The sequence below is a fragment of the Kogia breviceps genome, chromosome 12, assembly GCF_026419965.1.
Source record: "Kogia breviceps isolate mKogBre1 chromosome 12, mKogBre1 haplotype 1, whole genome shotgun sequence".
NCBI lineage: Eukaryota > Metazoa > Chordata > Mammalia > Artiodactyla > Physeteridae > Kogia > Kogia breviceps.
Genome location: NC_081321.1, coordinates 65,552,479 through 65,570,784, shown reverse-complemented (window position 1 = coordinate 65,570,784; position 18,306 = coordinate 65,552,479). Strand labels below are relative to the sequence as shown.

At 35.6% G+C, this 18,306-nt stretch overlaps 1 protein-coding gene across 13 annotated transcripts in view; it reads left to right on the top strand.

Annotated features, from left to right (window-relative positions):
• The window catches only part of PPP1R12A (protein phosphatase 1 regulatory subunit 12A), a 151,022-nt gene that overhangs the window by 73,737 nt on the left and 58,979 nt on the right, over positions 1–18,306 (top strand). For all 13 annotated transcript variants that reach the window (XM_067009794.1, XM_059081633.2, XM_059081637.2 and 10 more), the window contains 2 exons: positions 5,891–6,009; positions 15,108–15,267. In XM_067009794.1, the coding sequence (XP_066865895.1) occupies positions 5,891–6,009; positions 15,108–15,267 (279 nt within the window). The remainder of the gene's footprint in view (positions 1–5,890; positions 6,010–15,107; positions 15,268–18,306) is intronic.

Genomic DNA, 18,306 nt, shown 5'->3' with positions numbered 1-18,306 from the left:
ATTGGCAGGCAGATTCTTAACCACTGCGCCACCAAGGAAGTCTGCATTTATTTTTGAAGTTAATAGTACAGTGTTCTCTTACCCCTCTTTGAAAAGTTCAGGTAGCTTAGTTTTCATAATTTCTGTCTCATTGGATGGCTTTGAGTAATTCATTTGAATTTTCAAGAAACAACTATTTCAGTGGTTTTCTGACTTTGTGGGGTTTTTTTAAATTGTGGTAAAAACATTAAATACATTATCTTGGCCATTTTAAAGTGTATGGTTTAATAGTGTTAAGCATATTCACATTGTTTTGCAGCAGATCTCTAGGAATTTTTCATCTTGCAATACTAAAACTACCTGGTAAACACTAATTTCCCCTCCCCACTCCCTTAGCCCTTGGTAACCACCTTACTATTTGCTGTTGTTATGATTTTGACAACTTTAGACACTTATATGAGTGGAATCATATAGCATTTGGCCTTTTGTGACTGGCTTATTTTGCTTATCATAATGGCCTTGAGATTCATCTGTATGACAAATTTTTTAAGGATGCACTCACTGATGTTGCGAATTTTAAAAATTCATGTATTGAATACATGAAAAATCCATGGATTGGTTAAAACAATTTCTTGATACTAGTTTTTCTACAGTAAATAAAACAATGTACATTAAGTTTGAACACTAAATATATTCAGCTCTTGCTGATGAAATTTCTTTCTCTGTCTCTTTGATTACTGTGTTCTCATTAGCTTCTAATTTAAAGACAAGGGCTTTAATTAAAACACCAAATTTTTTAAATGAACTATTTCTCCTTCTCAATCTCTTCTGTGGTTTGGCTTTTGACAAAACTCAGAATCCAAGATAATTATGAGACTGTCAAATTTGTCTGCTGAATTCAGTTAACAAACATTGAATCATTCTAATCCAGATAGAAACCTGTCCATCTAATATACCACATCCAACTTGCAATCGATAACTTGGTTAACAAGTTTTACACCTTTTATTAGATTTTTTAATTCACACATATGCAAATAATTTTGTAGAAATCCATTTGGATCATGTCTTGAATTTGAGGTTTATTAATTATCCAAAATTATTTATTGACTCAAAGCTGTAGGTTATTATAAATCTCAGTAAACCTAGCAGTTTACCATTTTTCACTTCAGTAATTTATAATGATTTTCATCCTTCAATAGGTGGCATCTCCTATGTTGGCCTCTTTTGTATTGCTTAAGGACATCATTAACCATTGTTAAGCAAATAAAAGCCTGCCTTTTTTTTTAAACCCTGAAGCATTCAAAAAAGTTACCCATCTGAGAAACAACCTAATATTCTGACTTTCAGTTTGGGACTCCTGTGTGAAATCTTCATAGATTTCCCCAAGAAATCTTATAATAAATATAGTTTATTTTTCCTAATTAGCAGTCCCATGAGCTGCTTTTAATACCCCAGCTCTTTTTGTTGAAGGAAATGTGACCATCTGTTTTCAGTATCTCCAAGGGTCCCACAAAGTGAATTTCTGGTATTCCAGGTAGCCTGTATTTTGTTTCACATTATCTTAAACATTGCTTTCTAAGTGTGATGATTTTGCATGATGTGATACAGATAGAATTTTAATTATATTTTTAGACATTAACTCATTTAATTAAATATAACACAGCCTTGTAAGTTACCTATAAGCTAGGTTTCAAATGTTTTAAGTTGATGAATATCACACAGCTGTCAAGAAACAGAGGTGGGAACCAAACCCAAAGTCTGCAGAATTTAAATATTTATGCTTTTTTTTCACCCAGCCAATCTTTGAATGGCTTTTTGAGATTACTCGTGGTAAATTAGAATTAATGCCATGGGGTTTTATTTATTTAATTTACATTTGCAAATAATAGTTCTTGAGTCATAGAGAGGTTTGTGAATTGTATGTATACATATTTATACCTAAACTTTTGGCTCAGGGATTGCTCCAGGCCCTACTTCCTGCCAGCAGTTTTGGGAACTTTACTCTTGTTAGTTTCTCTTAACATCCTTCCTGTTTATATAAATTTTGGATTGTCTCTTTTTGGCTTTGACCTGTTATTTCCTTGAGACTCTGCTTCCCTCTGCTAGCACTGCAGCCACTCTGAGGTCTTCCTTTTATTCTGTCTTTACATCCTGTGAATGATTTCTAATACCTAAGCAAAATGTACGTGGTTTTATGTAAATATCTCTTATTGTTTGAGATTTTGCCTAGCAGAATACGTACATATTCCCCTGGAGCATAGCACAGGTTCTACTCCACTAGTATCTTATTTTTTTGCTCCAGATTCATTTATTTATTTATTTGTAGCATTTAAATGTTCTTCATTAGTTTTATATTACATTTTTTAAAACTGTGAAACAGAAAAAGTTTCTTCAATTCAAATATGACTTCTGTTTGTGGAAGTCCCTGTGAAGATCATAAAAATGAAACATTGTTTTGCACTAGGAGAAATGTTTATAACATATTATTAATTGTAAAAATACCAGGCTACAAAATGGCATGGTAGCCATTTTTGTGGTCTAATATACATACACAAAATAAACTTGCTGCAGAAAAACTAGGATAACAAAAAAAAAATCACCCCCCCCCCCATGAAAACCCCCAACTAATACAAATCCCTCCTAATGTGGGACTTCCTTGGTGGTCCAGTGGTTAAGACTTCACAATTCCACTGCAGGGGGTGCGGGTTTGATCCCTGGTCCAGGAACTGAGATCCTACATTTCCCACAGTGCGGCTAAAAAATAAAATGAAAAAAGCAAATCCCTCCTAATGCTACCTCTGTTAACTTTATAGTGTATATTCTTTCCTTTTTCTATCTTTCTCTTTCTATGTGTGTGTGTCTTGTAAAAGTTACATCTCCACACAGATATCAATAACTAGTTGGTAAAGTCCTTCTTAAAGCAAAAGATTGACAGACCTGACTTCACACAACCTTTAAATTTCACTCAAATACAAAATGCTGTAAGAAAAGGTTTGTTTTTTTTAATGTGGTGACAATATGGAAAAAAATATTTGCATCACATCTATTTGTCAGAAGGAGGGAATAACTTATTTTTTTGTGTATCATTTATTAGTACCACCGTCCATCTACCACAGACAAGTCAAGAACTTCAGTGAATCATAGACACCTTCCCTCGCCCTCGCTTCTCTTATCCAGCTGATCTCTAGTATCTCCTAGATATCTCTGGAATTTATCCATTTCCTCCATCAAATTCAAGCTTCCAACATAATTTTTGTCTACTGCTGCAGTAGCTCATTAGCTGGTCTGCCTACTTTCATTCTTTCTCCATTCTCATTTATTTTCCATACTTCACAAAGTGATCTTTTTGAAACACACACTTGATCATTTACAGATATTACAAAATAAACATTCACTGACTTTGGGGTGTACCTGACATATTATTTAGAGATTGATTCTTTCATTTACTCTCAGGAGAATGAACCAAACCCTTGTCTAGCCATACACACTTCCTGTCACAGGTTTTTGGTGCCTTTTGTTCTCTCTTCTGGAACATACTCTCCTTCCATTATGTTTGCTAGTACCCATATATTGTTTAGAGAATCCTTTCCTGACCTTACTAAATCAAATTATTCTATTATTCACTTGTAGACATAACTCACTGTTATAAGACATCAAAGTTTTACATGTATTTAGGTAATTAACCTAGCTCTCTTTCTAGATTATAAGATCTTTGAGGGGAAGATCTGCATTTGTTTTTGCTTACTTTTATATGCCTGACATGTAACATAGTGGTAGATACATGTAGACACCTGTCTTAGTCAGCTTTGTTTGCTGTAAGAAAATGCCATAAACTGGGATGCTTAAACAACAGACATTTCTTTCTCACAGTTCTGGAGACTAGACAGTTCAGGATCAAGGTGGTGGCCAATTCTGTGTCTAGTGAGGGCTCTTTTCCTGACTTGCAGATGGCTGCCATCTTGCTGTGCCCTCCATGCAGAGAGACAGTGCCCTCTACTCTCTTCCTCTTTAAAAACATTAATCCCATCATGGGTTCTCCAACCTCATGACCTTATCTATACCTAATTACCTCCCCAGAGCACTACCTCCTAATAGCATCATATTGGTGGTTTGGGGTTTCGACATGAATTTTAGAGGAACACAAAATCATTCAATCTATAACAACACCCCGTAAGTATTTGTTGAGTTAAGGCACACATTAAAAATATAAGCAAAAGAGGGGCTTCCCTGGTGGCACAGTGGTTGAGAGTCCGCCTGCTGATGCAGGGGACACGGGTTCGTGCCCCGGTCCAGGAAGATCCCATATGCCACGGAGCGGCTGCTCCTGTGAGCCATGGCCGCTGAGCCTACGTGTCCGGAGCCTGCGCTCTGCAACGGGAGAGGCCACAACAGTGAGAGGCCCGCGTACCGCCAAAAAAAAAAAAAAAAAAAAAAAAAAAGCAAAAGAAGTAAATAAGAAGTTCACAAAAGGAGAAAATATAAATGCTAGTGAACATATCCAGATTTTTTTTCAAACTCATGTGTAATCAGGAAAGAAAACTGATAAGATGCTTTACTCTCATCATGTTGAGAAAAATTTAAGAACACATCCATTTAAGAACACATCCATTAGGAGGATGGCATTAAATAAAAGTATGATCCAGCCATATTGTGGAATATTTTTCAGCTATTAGAAGGCAAGTGTTGCACTCCAGTACATTTAAAGTAATCCCAAGAACCTCAAAAGTGACTGTATATATTTCTTTATAGACAGACATAAATTCATAGCAAGGGTACCAGAAAGATATTTGCCATGCTGTTGATCGTGTTTATCTCTGGGGAGGGAACATGATAACAAAAGGAGAGATGTAAGGGAGTTTTTTCTTTTTTTCTTCTTTTTTTAAAACTCTGAAGGCTCTCTTTTCCTTCCCTGTTTTGATAATGTGAATATTGTCATGTAGCCTGTAAAAAAAAAAATTTACAAATAAGAGTTAGATTGATTAGGAACACCTGAAAAAAGGGAGCCATTCTTTATATATAGAAGAGTAAAGTCAGCGATGCCAAAAGAACATGGCTTAATCCGGAACTACAAACAGTTCCATATTGTTGGAGTCTAAAGTGTGATACAAGAAAGGAAGAGGAATGAGGCTGAAAAGAAGACAAAACCAGATCAGTAAGGGCCATGTAGGCATGTTTTCTCCTAGCATGGACAACCATTCAAAGAATTTTAAGTTGGAAATTGACTCTGGTTGTGTTAGATAGATGATTCTGGGAGATGTGCAGTTGGCATACTGAAAGAGATTTGCAACAATTTTGTATCTGGATCCCTTTGTCAGGTGTGATGATGCCTGTGAATATGTTCTTAGTATTGTGTTTTGGATGCATAAAATAAAATACTGAGTACAAAGTGTGTATGTGCTTCTTTAGTAACACATTAAATAAAAAGACTTAGTAGTTGGTCTAATAATTACCTTAATTTCAAAATAGTGATGAACATACACAGTATTTTAATATATCTGTATAAGCTGAATGACCTTCTGAATTACGCCCATGAGCCCAAGGTTAAGAACTATTGCTTATGGCATGAGACTGGGAGCATGAAGTTCAGATAGGAAACTAGTCAATATGGAGATAATGAAAAATCTTAATGGAGACAGTCTGAAATAATCCTATGAAAGACTTTGTAATTATTTTAAAATAACATTTTTGTATTAGTTAATGTGTGTACATTATAGAAAAATTTTAGGAAATATAAAATTTTAAAAAGGAAAGAAGACATGCTTTATGGTAGTTTCTTAAAACTTAAATAATACCTATGCTATCCTTGGTTTTTATTGCTGCTTTTGCATAGGAGCTTGCCTCATTAACTATGCATTCAGTCTTATTTTGATGATACCATCATTGCTTAACTGTCTTCCCTTTAATTTTACAGGTTTTTGATTGGTCAGGGAGCACATGTAGGAGCTGTCAACAGTGAAGGAGACACACCTTTAGATATTGCTGAGGAGGAGGCAATGGAAGAGCTACTTCAAAATGAAGTTAATCGGCAAGGTAATGTAACCAACCTATATGGAAAATATGTTTAAAACTGTTTTGTAAAGAATATGATACTTGACTTTTTCAATAAATGATTGTTGACATTGAAGGGCAATCGTAATTTGAGTGGAAAAAAAATCAGTTTACCTAACAATATGTGAAGTAAGGTTCTACTTGAAAAAATATATGATTCTTAACTCTACGTATTTTTAATATTTTTAAAGTTTAAAGAAGTATCATGAGTGGTAGGGTAAGGCATAAAATTATCTGTCAATAAAAGCTTTGGAGAGAAGTAAAACAGGCAAAGGGGAAGGAAGTGCACGGGGTGAATGAGACACATTGCAAATTTAGAGTGGTCAAGAAGTTGTCACTGATAAGGTGGTATTTAAGCTAAGGTCTTACTGGAGTGATGGAATGAATCATGTAGGTCTGGGGAAAGAACATTGCAGACAGAGGAACCAATGAATTCAAGGATGGGAGGGTGCCTGGTGTTTTCAGAGAAGCAGCGAGTGTGACCAGTATGACTGAAGCACGCAGAACAAGGAAGAGGTTGGAAGGAGATGAGGTCACAGAAGTAGCAGTGGACCATATCACATAGGGCCTTGTGGGCCATTGGAAGGATTTTAGCTTTTAATCTGAGTGAAATAGTGAGCTAGTGGAGGGATTGAGATAGAGGAGTGACATGATCTGACTTGCTTTAGAAGGGATCTCTGGGGCTATTGTGTTGAGAATAGATTGTAGGAAGGTAAGGGCAGAAGTAGGAGAATGGCAAGGGCAGGAGTAGGGTGGTAGTAGACAAAGGGATGAGAAAAGATTGGATTTTAGATATATTTTGAAGGTTTGGCCAAGAAGGTTATTGAATGGTTAAAACTACAGTGTGTAAGAAAGAAGAAGGCAGGGAAGATTCTAAGATTTTTGGTTTGAGCCACTAGATGGGTGACGTTTTTATGAGAGGTGTGAATGTTGTGGGAAAAGCAAGTTTTGTAGGGAGAGTTCAGGGGTTCATTTTTCAGACGTGTTAAGTTTGTTTTGCCTATTAGATATCCAAGCAGTTGAATATGTTAATAGAGAGAGGTACAAGCTGGAGATACAAATTTGGGAGATGTCAATTTATAGATGAGGAATGATTGCTTATGGGTAGAATTTCTTTCAGGAGTGATGAGTGTTCTAAAACTGTGATAATGGTTGCACAGCTCTGCAAATTTACTAAAACCACTGAGTTGTATACTTTAAATAATATGTGAATTATCTCAATAAATATAAGGCTGTAAAATACAACAATTCCTCTTCTGGGCATATAACCAAAGAATTAAAAGGAAGGTTTCAAAGAGATTTTTGTACACCCATGTTTATAGCATTATTCACAATAACTAAAAGATGGAAGAAAACCAAGTGTTCATCAATGGATGAATGAATAAACAAAATGTAGTATATACTTACAGAAAATGCTGCTCAGCATTAAGAAGGAAATTCTGACATATGCTACAGCCTGGATGAACCTTGAGAACATTATGCTATGTGAAATAAGCCGGTCACAAAAAGACAAATACTGTATGATTCCACTTAACATGAGGTACCTCAAGTATTCAAAATCATAGAGAAAGTGGAATGATGGTTCTCAGGAGCTAGGAGGAAGTGGGAATGGGGTTTTGTTGTTTAATTAGTGTAGCATTGCAGTTTTGCAGATGAAAAGAGTTCTAGACATTGACTGAGCAACAAGTACATGTAAATGTACTTAACACTACTGAACTGTCTACTTAAAATGGTTATTAAGATAGTAAATTTTGTTATGCATATTTTACTACAACTTAAAAAAACATATATATATATATATATATAAATTACTGTGTGATTTCCACTATATTAAGTTATGTCTAGGCAGTGATTAAATGGGTATTATCAGAAGAGAACTGTGTTTTCCTAAGATATGGGATATTGGTTTAGAAGGTTGACTCCTGCTGAAATGTGGTTCATCAGGAAATAAAAGCAGAGAAATGGAAGCTAAGTCAGTTCCTTAAAAAGAGATTTTTATTCCTTGGGATTAGGAAAATTCATAATGACTACCTGGTTGTTAAAAAAAAAAAAATCTTAGGCACTAAAACTGAAGAAATATTTAAATGCCTAAGTAGAGTTGAGGCATTGTAACAAGCGGCTGAAGGTACCTGGAGCTCAGGAGAAACAAGGCACACATTAGGAAAGTAGTCATAACTGGAGCTTGGTTAAATACACAGTAGAGCTTTTAACAGCTGTGTCCTAAGCAAGCAATTTTGGAGTAATGGGATCTTCAAGACTTGAAGAAGCTGGAAGAATGGGTATAAAGAAAGCATCACAACCTGGATGAAGAGTCCCTTATCTGTCCAGCTAGCCCTGGTGAATGCGCAGATAGATAGCAACAATATTGTTTAATAGTAGTTCGCAATTATTATGAACTGGGAAAGGCATGGATATGTACTGAAAACTTCTTGTCTTTAGTTTCCTTCTATATAAAGGAAACTGTTAGCAAGGCTGATTTTAGTTGTAATGATTCAGTTTTGATTAAGGTGCCAGCATATGTTCTGAGTGTTGGGTATTTTTTTTAAGAGACACACTTTGTTCTTAAGGATTTCACAGTGTATGGAAGTGACAAATATATAAACAGAGCCCCACAATGCAGTGTGCTATGTGCTAAAATATAGGTAGGAACAGAATGATGTGGGAGAACAGAAAAGCCTATGACTAACTGTTTGCAGTAGTCAGGAAGGGTTTGAAAGTGATGACATTTGAGAGCGAGTTTACTTGGCAAAGAAGGGGGGTAGTGGACAAAAAAAGCATGTGAGACAGGGGTATCAACATGTGCAAAGAAAAGGAATTGGAGACATAGCATACGTGGAGGATTCATTAGAATTGGAATGGAGTAAAAAGTCAGGATGGAATTAGTATGAGGTTGAGGCTTGAAAAGATTAGGCTGGAGCCAGACGGTGGACATCTCTTTTGTAGGCATTAGACAGATGCAACAAAGATTCCCAAGCGGGAAATTAACCTGATTGGATTTGGTTTTTAGTAATAAAGCAGCTGATGGTAATCTGGAGGATGCATTAGAGTGGGGGATACATGGTGACATGCCTTCCTTGAAGAAGATTCTTCACTTAATCCAGGTGAAAGATGAAAAGGGCCAAAATGGTTACACTTAAGATGGAAAAGAGCAAAGAGCCAGGACTGTTTTCAGAAAATATTAAGGTAAAATTAAAACAGCTTGATGGAGAATTGAATGTGGAGATAAAGGAAGAATTGAGGCCAGCTAATTTGCCTCCTGAAGTTTCCAGTTTAAGAAGTGATGATTGGATAAATTCACACGGGAAAATGTGGGACAAAGCAGGAACGGATTTAGAAGAGTGTATGAGTTTGTTTTGGGATATATTGAGTTTGGTTGCTAAAGCACATCTAGATGACAGTGTTCACTGCACCGTTGGAATTTAGGAAATGTCAGGATGGAAAATGTAAATCTGGGAAAATAATTGGTGAGGAGAAATTCTGGAAAATAGTATATAGTATGACCCTGAAACTGAAAAAAAGTAAAGAGCTGTTACTAAAAATAATCGCTAACTCTTATTAAATACCGATTATTTGCCAGGCATTGAACAAAAGGCTTTACATGCATTATTTCATTTCATCCTCACAGCAATTCTAAGAGGTTAATACTACTATCACCCCATTTTACAGATGAGAAGCTGAGGCTCAGTGATTTGCCCAAGGTCATGCATATAGGAAGTCGTGCTGTATGTAGTTCAGTCCCAAACAGTGTAACAGATACCTTGAGCCCACACTCTTCATCACTGTACCATACTGCATTTTATTAGGAATATCTCCTAGAAAATATTTCATGATATTCATTTTATTCATATAATGGGAATACATGAATTTATATAGCATAACTTTATTCCAAAGAAACAAAAGATAGAGGCATCTCTAATAGAGTTTAACATTTATAAAAAGAGCACCCTAAATATATCTCTAGTAATGACAAGATTTCTCAAATTATTTATCCTGGTATGAAAGTTATTTAATATTTTAAAATTCTTTAATCACTCTTTTGGCTCTTATTTCTTATTCTAATATATTTGATTAACAACTAGTCATGCTTGAGTAGATTGCCTTTGAAAGCAGTAATGATTGAATAGTAGGTGAAAGTATTTCTGGTTTATGTTTTAATGCAATTTTCTTTATTTAGTGTGGGACACAAGTCAATTTTTGCATTTCTTAGCTAACAATTCCAATTTTATTTTATTTTTTCTTACCTATGAGAATTGGTTACATTTCAAGCTACCATTTACTGTTTTTTATAGCAGTGACAGATGTTAAATAGTCTAATCACTTTATTATATCACACCCAATTTAGTTCAATATACATTGTTTTCATTGTTTAAAAACTTTGCAATTATAGGTGGATTAAGGACCAGTTAAATTCATTATAAGATCTTCTTCCTATTAGACCACAATACAGTAAAAGAGAAGCAGAATCATAAACTTTTAGAACTGATCATGATAATTAACACCTTAGTGCTTATTCCTGATCTAAACACTTGACATATAATATTAATTAATTTAATCCTCACAACATTGGGGATAGGTATATACTTTCATTACTCCTATCTTACAAATAAAAGAACTGAATATTAGTGTAGATTGTGTCTTGCCCAAGATAATAGAGCTAGTAAATAGCAAATCAGGGATTGAAACCCAGCAGTCTAGGTTCAGATCTGTGTTGTTAACACATTATACTAATATTCAAAGAAGTTAAGGCTTTCTCAAGGTTGCTAGCCTAGTTAAAGCACTGGAATTAGAAAACAAGTATTGTAATACATAGTCCAGTGGGGTTTAAACAAAAATTAATGTTCTATTGCTCTAATCAGTGGTATTTTTGAAAAGATTTTAAGAACAAGAGTGGTTTTTTTTCTAACTGGATTTTCTTAAGCATAAGAAATTTCTCTTCACATGTACTTTAATTTTAAACTTGAGTTGTATTTATATATAATTCATATAAAGGCACAATTTTGTGGCAGCAGAGGGAACTGCTTTGTAATTAGATGAAGATAGCATGAAATTAGGTAAATCCAGAAGTAAGAAGTAGCTGTATTTTTATTTCAAGTCCAGAGGAAATTTAGAATAATAAAAGACAATAAAAGTGAGACTCTTTAAGATGATAAAGAGAAAAGGGATAACGATAATAAAGATGTTCATGTATTAAAAGACATAGTAAAAAAAATTAAGCATAAGAAAGTAAAATAAATCAGTTTCAGAAAAGTCATTTAGTAGAAAGATTATTCTTAATGTATTAACAGTTAACAGCTTTATAATTTCTTTTATGAATAACATTAGAAGGCATTTAAAATAAGATGGGCTGATTATCTTTTAAAAGGAAATTTATATATATATAAAATTGCATTATTATAGAAATGGTGATACTTTGTAATTAAAGATTATAATCGGTTTTGTCCGTTACATATATAGTGTATATAATTGTTTTTATAAAGTCTGTTTGCAAAACCTCATTGCAGGTTTCTTTCAAATGTAGTAATGAGGGACTTCCCTGGTAGTCCAGTGGTTAAGACTCCGCCTTCCAACACAAGGCACGTGGGTTCAATCTCTGGTCACAGAACCAAGATTCCACGTGCCATGGGGCAACTAAGCCTGCATGCCGCAAATACTAAGCCCACGCACTCTAGAGCCCATGCACCACAACTACTGAGCCCATGCACCGCAACTACCGAGCCCGCATGCCACAACTAAGACCTGACACAGCCAAATAAATAAATAAATAAATATTTAGGGGAAAAAAAGAAAAATTCAAGAGGATAGTTGGTTCTAGCACCAAGAGCAAACATTTGGGGAAAAAAATGAGATCTCGGGCTTCCCTGGTGGCACAGTGGTTGAGAGTCCGCCTGCCGATGCAGGGGACATGGGTTCGTGCCCCGGTCCGGGAAGATCCCACATGCCACCGAGTGGCTGGGCCCGTGAGCCATGGCCACCGAGCCTGTGCGTCCAGACCCTGTGCTCCATCTCTAGTTTGAAGATGACTTTACCTGCACTTCTGTAATCTCAGGATTTTAAAAATGTTTTTCAGTCATGGCCTACTTTTTTGAGATTGAGCTTCAATTGAACAGTTTAGTTGTATCTTGAGTAAATGGTAATTTACTAAGCAAGCAAGGTAAGGATACATTCCAGATAGAGGATACTAGCTTGCACAACAGCACAGGCACATGATGTACTTGATCTATGTGAAGATCTATATGGTTAGAACACTGGGTGATGATAGAGGAGAAAGACTAGAGATTTAAAATGCATTGAGACCAAATCATAAAAGGCTCTGTCTGCTACACTAAAGAGCTTGAGCTTTGTCTTGTAGGAGGTGAGCAATCATTGACAGATTTTTTATAGAAAAGAGAGATGATTGTATTTTGATACAGAAAAACCAGTCTGGCGATGATGTGGGGAATGACTCAGAAGGAACTGAGGAGAATGAATTAAGGGCCAGCTGTAGTCGTCAAAGTGTGAGACATAAGACGAACTAAAATAGTGATTAGGGGCCATTAAGAAGACATTTTAGGGAAAAAAAAAGAAGACATTTTAGGAATGGCAGCTCAGAATCTGCTGACTGATTGGATGGAGGCTGGGGATAAGGTAAAGGGAGGGATTAAGGATGACTTCCAGGTTTCTGGGTAAGTATTGGAACCTAATATAGGAAATACAAGACAGACAGCAAGCAGATTGGCTAGGGAAAATTGAGATAAGATTTTAGCATTGAGTTTAGGTGACTATGTTATATTATTTTATTATGTATTATATTACATTCCTAGTTTTGACCTCTTCTCTGTTCTCCAGACTCAGATATCCAGGTAACTCCAATTAGATGTCTGTTAGCGCATTTCAAACTTCACGTATCCGAAACTGAAAATTTAATTTTTCTAGTTGCTCAGGCTAAAAACCTTTAATTCATCCTTGACTTTTCTCTTTTCTCCTACATCCAAACTAACAGCAAATTCTGTTGGTTTGCCTTGAAAAATGCAGAATCTAACCTCTTTACTACCTTCACTGCTACCACCCTGGTTCAAGTTACCATCATCTCTTGCCTGAATTATTGTTATAGCCTCCCAGTCTATACCTCAGTTTTTACTCTTAACTTTTCAGCTTAAGTGATCCTCTTAAATTGAGTCAGATGTTGTCACCCTGCCCCCTGCTCATTGTCCTCACTACTCTATAGACACCCTGCCTTTTCCTAATCAGAAGAACATTCCAAGCAGGCTTCTACCTCAGTGCTTACTACAGACAGTCCCTGACTTATAGTGGTTCAGTTTAACGATTTTTCAACTTAATGATGGTGTGAAAGCAATACACATTCAGTAGAAACCATACTTCAGATTTTGAGTTTCAGTCTTTTCCCAGGCTAGTGATATGCAGCACATATTCCCTAGTGACGCTGGTCAACAGCAGCAAGCTGCAACTTCTGGTCAGCCACGTGATCATGAGGGTAAACAACCAAACTGATATATTTAAACAACCATTCTATACCTATATGACCATTCTGTTTTTCACTTTCAGTACAGTGTTCAGTAAATTACATGAGATATTCAGCACTTAATAATTTATTTATAAAACAGGCTTTGTGTTAGATGATTTTCCCAACTGTAGGCTAATGTAATTATTCTGAGCGTGTCTAAGGTAGGCTACACTAAGCTATGACAGGATAGGTATATCATATGCAGTTTTGACTTAGGATATTTTCAACTTTTGATGGATTTATCAGAATGTAACCCCATTGTAAGTCAAGGAAGATCTGTAGTACTTCCCTCTGTCTGGAATATTTTCTAAGATTATGATATGACTCTCAATTTATTTCTTGCTGTAATGTCACCTTATCAAAGAGACTGTTCTTTACCAACCTATATAAAATAACAACTCTTTCTCATTACCCTCTATACCTTTACTCTGCTTTTTTTTTCCTTCACAGATGTATCATCTGCCATGTAATAGTTTCAATTCTAAACCCCTAACGCCACCTAATAAAGTACCTGACATATAGTAGAGACTCAGTACATATTGACTGATTGATTGAATGTATGAGTGAATGAAAAATTCCAACAAGCCATTGGATACATGAATATGAATTATAGAAGAGCTCTTAGCTGAGGAGTTGTGTGTGTATATAATTATTTTTTACTCATGTATTTATGTATTCATCATTCATTCAGTAAACATTTACTGATCCCTTTTACTTTGTATCAGGTATCCATCCATATGGTGGGGATACAAGATTAAAAAGCAGTATATTTACCTTTTTTAATAAGCTCATTGTCTTCTGGAGTATAAATACATCATGGTATGTGCTATTTATTAAATAACCAGCATTTGAAGCCATAAGATAACATGAGATCACTGAGGGATTTCAGGATTATCATTTCTATTTTAATTTTTTTCTCAGGATGTTGAGCGCTTTGAAGGTCCTGTTCCTTTTTGAATTCTCCCCACTCTTATCACCTTAACCTAGCATAGTGCTTAATGCTTTTAAATGAATAAACATCTATATAACTTAATGAAATTATAAAACTGATACTGATGGTATGAACAGTGTACTGTGTTGGGAAAAGAAAGGGGTGTTGGTAGAAAAATAATCTGATTTAAGATCTGTTCAATTTTAGATGAGGACAGGACCTCCAAGTTGAAGTGTTCAATAAACATTTGTACCTACTAGGCTAGAGTTCAGAGAACTGGTCAAAGCAGTGGATAAAAATTTGAGACTTAAATACATATGATTGTTTAAAACAACAAATTTTTTTTTAGACCAAAGGATGGGGAATATTCAAATCTTCAAAAACAAAAGGAATAAGCAGAAAAGGTAAAAAGAAAGCCAAAATAATACTGTAGGGCAAAAATTAAATAGTCAATAGATAATGCTAATAAAATGTCTACAGTATTCCTACATTTCTTCATTTAACCAGCTTGTTCTAAGCAGCCCATTTTTCAAAAATATAATTTCACTTAATTTTCAATTAAACTTGGAATGTTTTGGATAATTTTATTTCTGAACAAAAACATTTACTATAGAGAAAAAAATGAAAAAAATTATTTTATTTTATCAGGGGTTGATATAGAAGCAGCTCGAAAGGAAGAAGAACGAATAATGCTTAGAGATGCAAGACAATGGCTTAATAGTGGCCATATAAATGATGTCCGGCATGCAAAATCTGGAGGTACAGCACTTCATGTTGCAGCCGCTAAAGGCTATACAGAAGTTTTAAAGTAAGTATTGCTTCTCACAGTTGTTTTTCTGCTTTGATTTGTTTTCTTTATTTCACTTTTCCTTTTTTTAAGATACCTGCTAACATTATTTTGAAACAACTTATGTTAAGTTATTTAATATCTGTTTATAGGGAGAAAGAGAAAACTACCTTGAATGTTATTGCTTTATTTCTAAAGTTCTTTATTTCACTCTCAAATTTTGAGTATTCTACTGTTCTTCCATTGCAGTTTTCCAACAAGTGAAATTTAAGTGTCAGACAACCATTATATGTTACCTTCTGGCCTAGTAAATTATTAGAGTCACTTTGAGATTCCAGATAGGTTAAGCTCTGGATACAGAGACTAAGAGCAATGTTGTATACAGACATATTATCAAATTCTGAGAGCTTGATTCCTACTGATTGTTTATTTACATATAATTTATCTGATTTTGTTTTAGATTTTCACTACATGAACACTGGAATTCAGAGTGCTGTTAGCATAATATTAAATATTAAACCATAAGCAACTTAGACAATATAGGGTTATATACTGATCAACAGATGTCTTTGGGACAAAGCTCCTTTATGTCATAATAAATCTGTGTTTTGGTTTTTACTTATGCAGTGCAAAGGTGATGGCAACTATATGGAAAAAACAATTCAGTGCATAACTTTTGTTATATCTATGTGAAGGCTAATAAGACTGGCCCTCAGCAAAATCTGTTGCACCCTCTATGTTGCTTTTGTTCCACTTTGGTTTCTTATATCAATCCCTTCTCCTTATTCCCTCTCAGTAAAAACAGTGAAGAAGTTTAAGTGGGTCAGTTATTCCAGGTTTCCTCCTATTTCAATCCCTACTCACTTCAGTAATTTAAGTCTTTTCCTAGAATAGTACAGTTAACTTTTTTTTAAATTTATTTATTTTATTTATTTACTTTTGGCTGTGCTGGGTCTTCGCTGCTACACACGGGCTTTCTCTAGTTGCGGTGAGCGGGGGCTACTCTTTGTTGCAGTGCATGGGCTTCTCACTGCAGTGGCTTCTCTTCTTGCAGAGCACTGGCTCTAGGCATGTGGCCTTCAGTAGTTGTGGCATGCAGGCTCTAGAGCACAGGCTCAGTAGTTGTGGCGCACAGGCTTAGTTGCTCTGCAGCATGTGGGATCTTCCTGGACCAAGGCTTGAACCCGTGTTCCCTGCATTGGCAGGCAGATTCTTAACCACTGTGCCACCAGGGAAGCTGCTACAGTTAAGTTGTAATTAGTTTCCTTGTCCCATCTGTTTCTCTCTAATCCAAAACTTTTCAGACTTTCAAACCCCATTAGAGCGGGTCATGAAATGAACTTAGTGAGCTGTGAACAGCATTTAAAAAGAAAAAAATTGAAAATATCAGAGTATTGCATATGGTAAAGGTATTTTGTTTCTTAAAATTCTTGTTTCTGTAAACATATATATGAGTACTGGATTGCACTGTAAAATAGATTTCTAAACTGCTTCCAAGTGGTCTTTGTAATTCCGTTGTCCAGGCTCTTAAGATGCTTCATTAAGATTCTCAGCAGGAATTGGGATGAATTTTAAACTCCTCAGCTTAGCACATAAGACCATTAGTCATCTGGTCATTGGTTCCTCTTTCAAGCTAAGCTGCTACCTTTGCTCCTCAGGCATGCATGATTCCAGCTGTATATATCTACTTGAAGTTCTTTCATGATGCCTAAATGCCTACTCTTGTTTCTATCTAGAAACTTTCATTCACCATCTCTTCAACTTGGAAGCAAATTCCTTTCTATCCTTTGACTCAGTTCAAGGCTCTTAAGCCCATGAAAAAAAAAAATGCTCAACTTCATTCATAATAAGTGCAGATAAAGCTACAGTGAATTATCATTTTTCATCTCTCATATTGTCAAAGATCAAAATGTTTGGTACACTGTTGGCAAATTTGGGAAAAGGCACTCTCTTACATTATTGGTGGAAGTATAAATGACTATTGAGCAAATTTTATCAAAGTAACAGTTATTCTTTGCCTTAGCAGCATTACCTCTAGGAATTTTTTTAAATTAGTTAATTAATTTATTTATTTTATTTTTGGCTATGTTGGGTCTTCGTTGCTGTGCACGGGCTTTCTCTAGTTGCAGCAAGCAGGAGCTGCTCTTCTGTGCGGTGCACGGGCTTCTCATTGCGGTGGCTTTTCTTGTTGCAGAGCAGGGGCCCTAGAGCGCAAGCTTCAGTACTTGTGGTGCACAGGCTTAGTTGCTCTGCAGCATGTGGGATCTTCCTGGACCAGGGCTCGAACCCATGTCCCCTGCATTGACAGGCAGATTCTTAACCACTGCGCCAGCAGGGAAATCCCTAGGAATTTTTTTTACAGATATTCTCACTCACGTAGGAAATAAGGTATGTGCTAGCAGCATTGTTTATAATTGGAGTAGGAGAATGGTTGAATAGATCATGATACATCCTTTCACTAGGATACTCTATAGCGATTAAAACGCTACTTATAGATATGGAAAGAGCACTAGGATGTGTTAAGAACTACGCCTCATTTGTGTTTATGTTTTAAAATTTTAAGTTGTATTTATTTATATATGCATAAAATCTCTCTGTAAGGATCTAATCAAAAATAGTAGTATGGTTATCTCTGGGGCAGGGAAACTGGTTGGCTAAAGGTCAGCAGAGGGAAGGTGACTTTGCTATCTAGCCATTTATTCTTTTTTAGTTTTGAAACTTGTGAATATTTTGCTTAGGAAAGAAAATATGAAATCAAAAATAAATAGAAGAGATCCATTTCAAATATAACTGTCTCCCCACTTACCCCCTCCCCCCCAAACACACACAACTCCTTTCAGTTGATTTTTATGCTTTTCAGCTCTGTACTCCTATTGCAGCTTCATCATAGAACCTGTCTGTGAGGGTTGATTGTTGTTTTTAACTTTTGTCCTCCATTAGAAGTTCCTTGAGCATAATAAATACTGTCTTATTTTTTTTGAGTATCCTTGCATGGCCTGGCATATAGAGAGCCTTATGTTTGGGGGGCGGGGGGGGGTGTCTACCTTTCTCTCCACACAG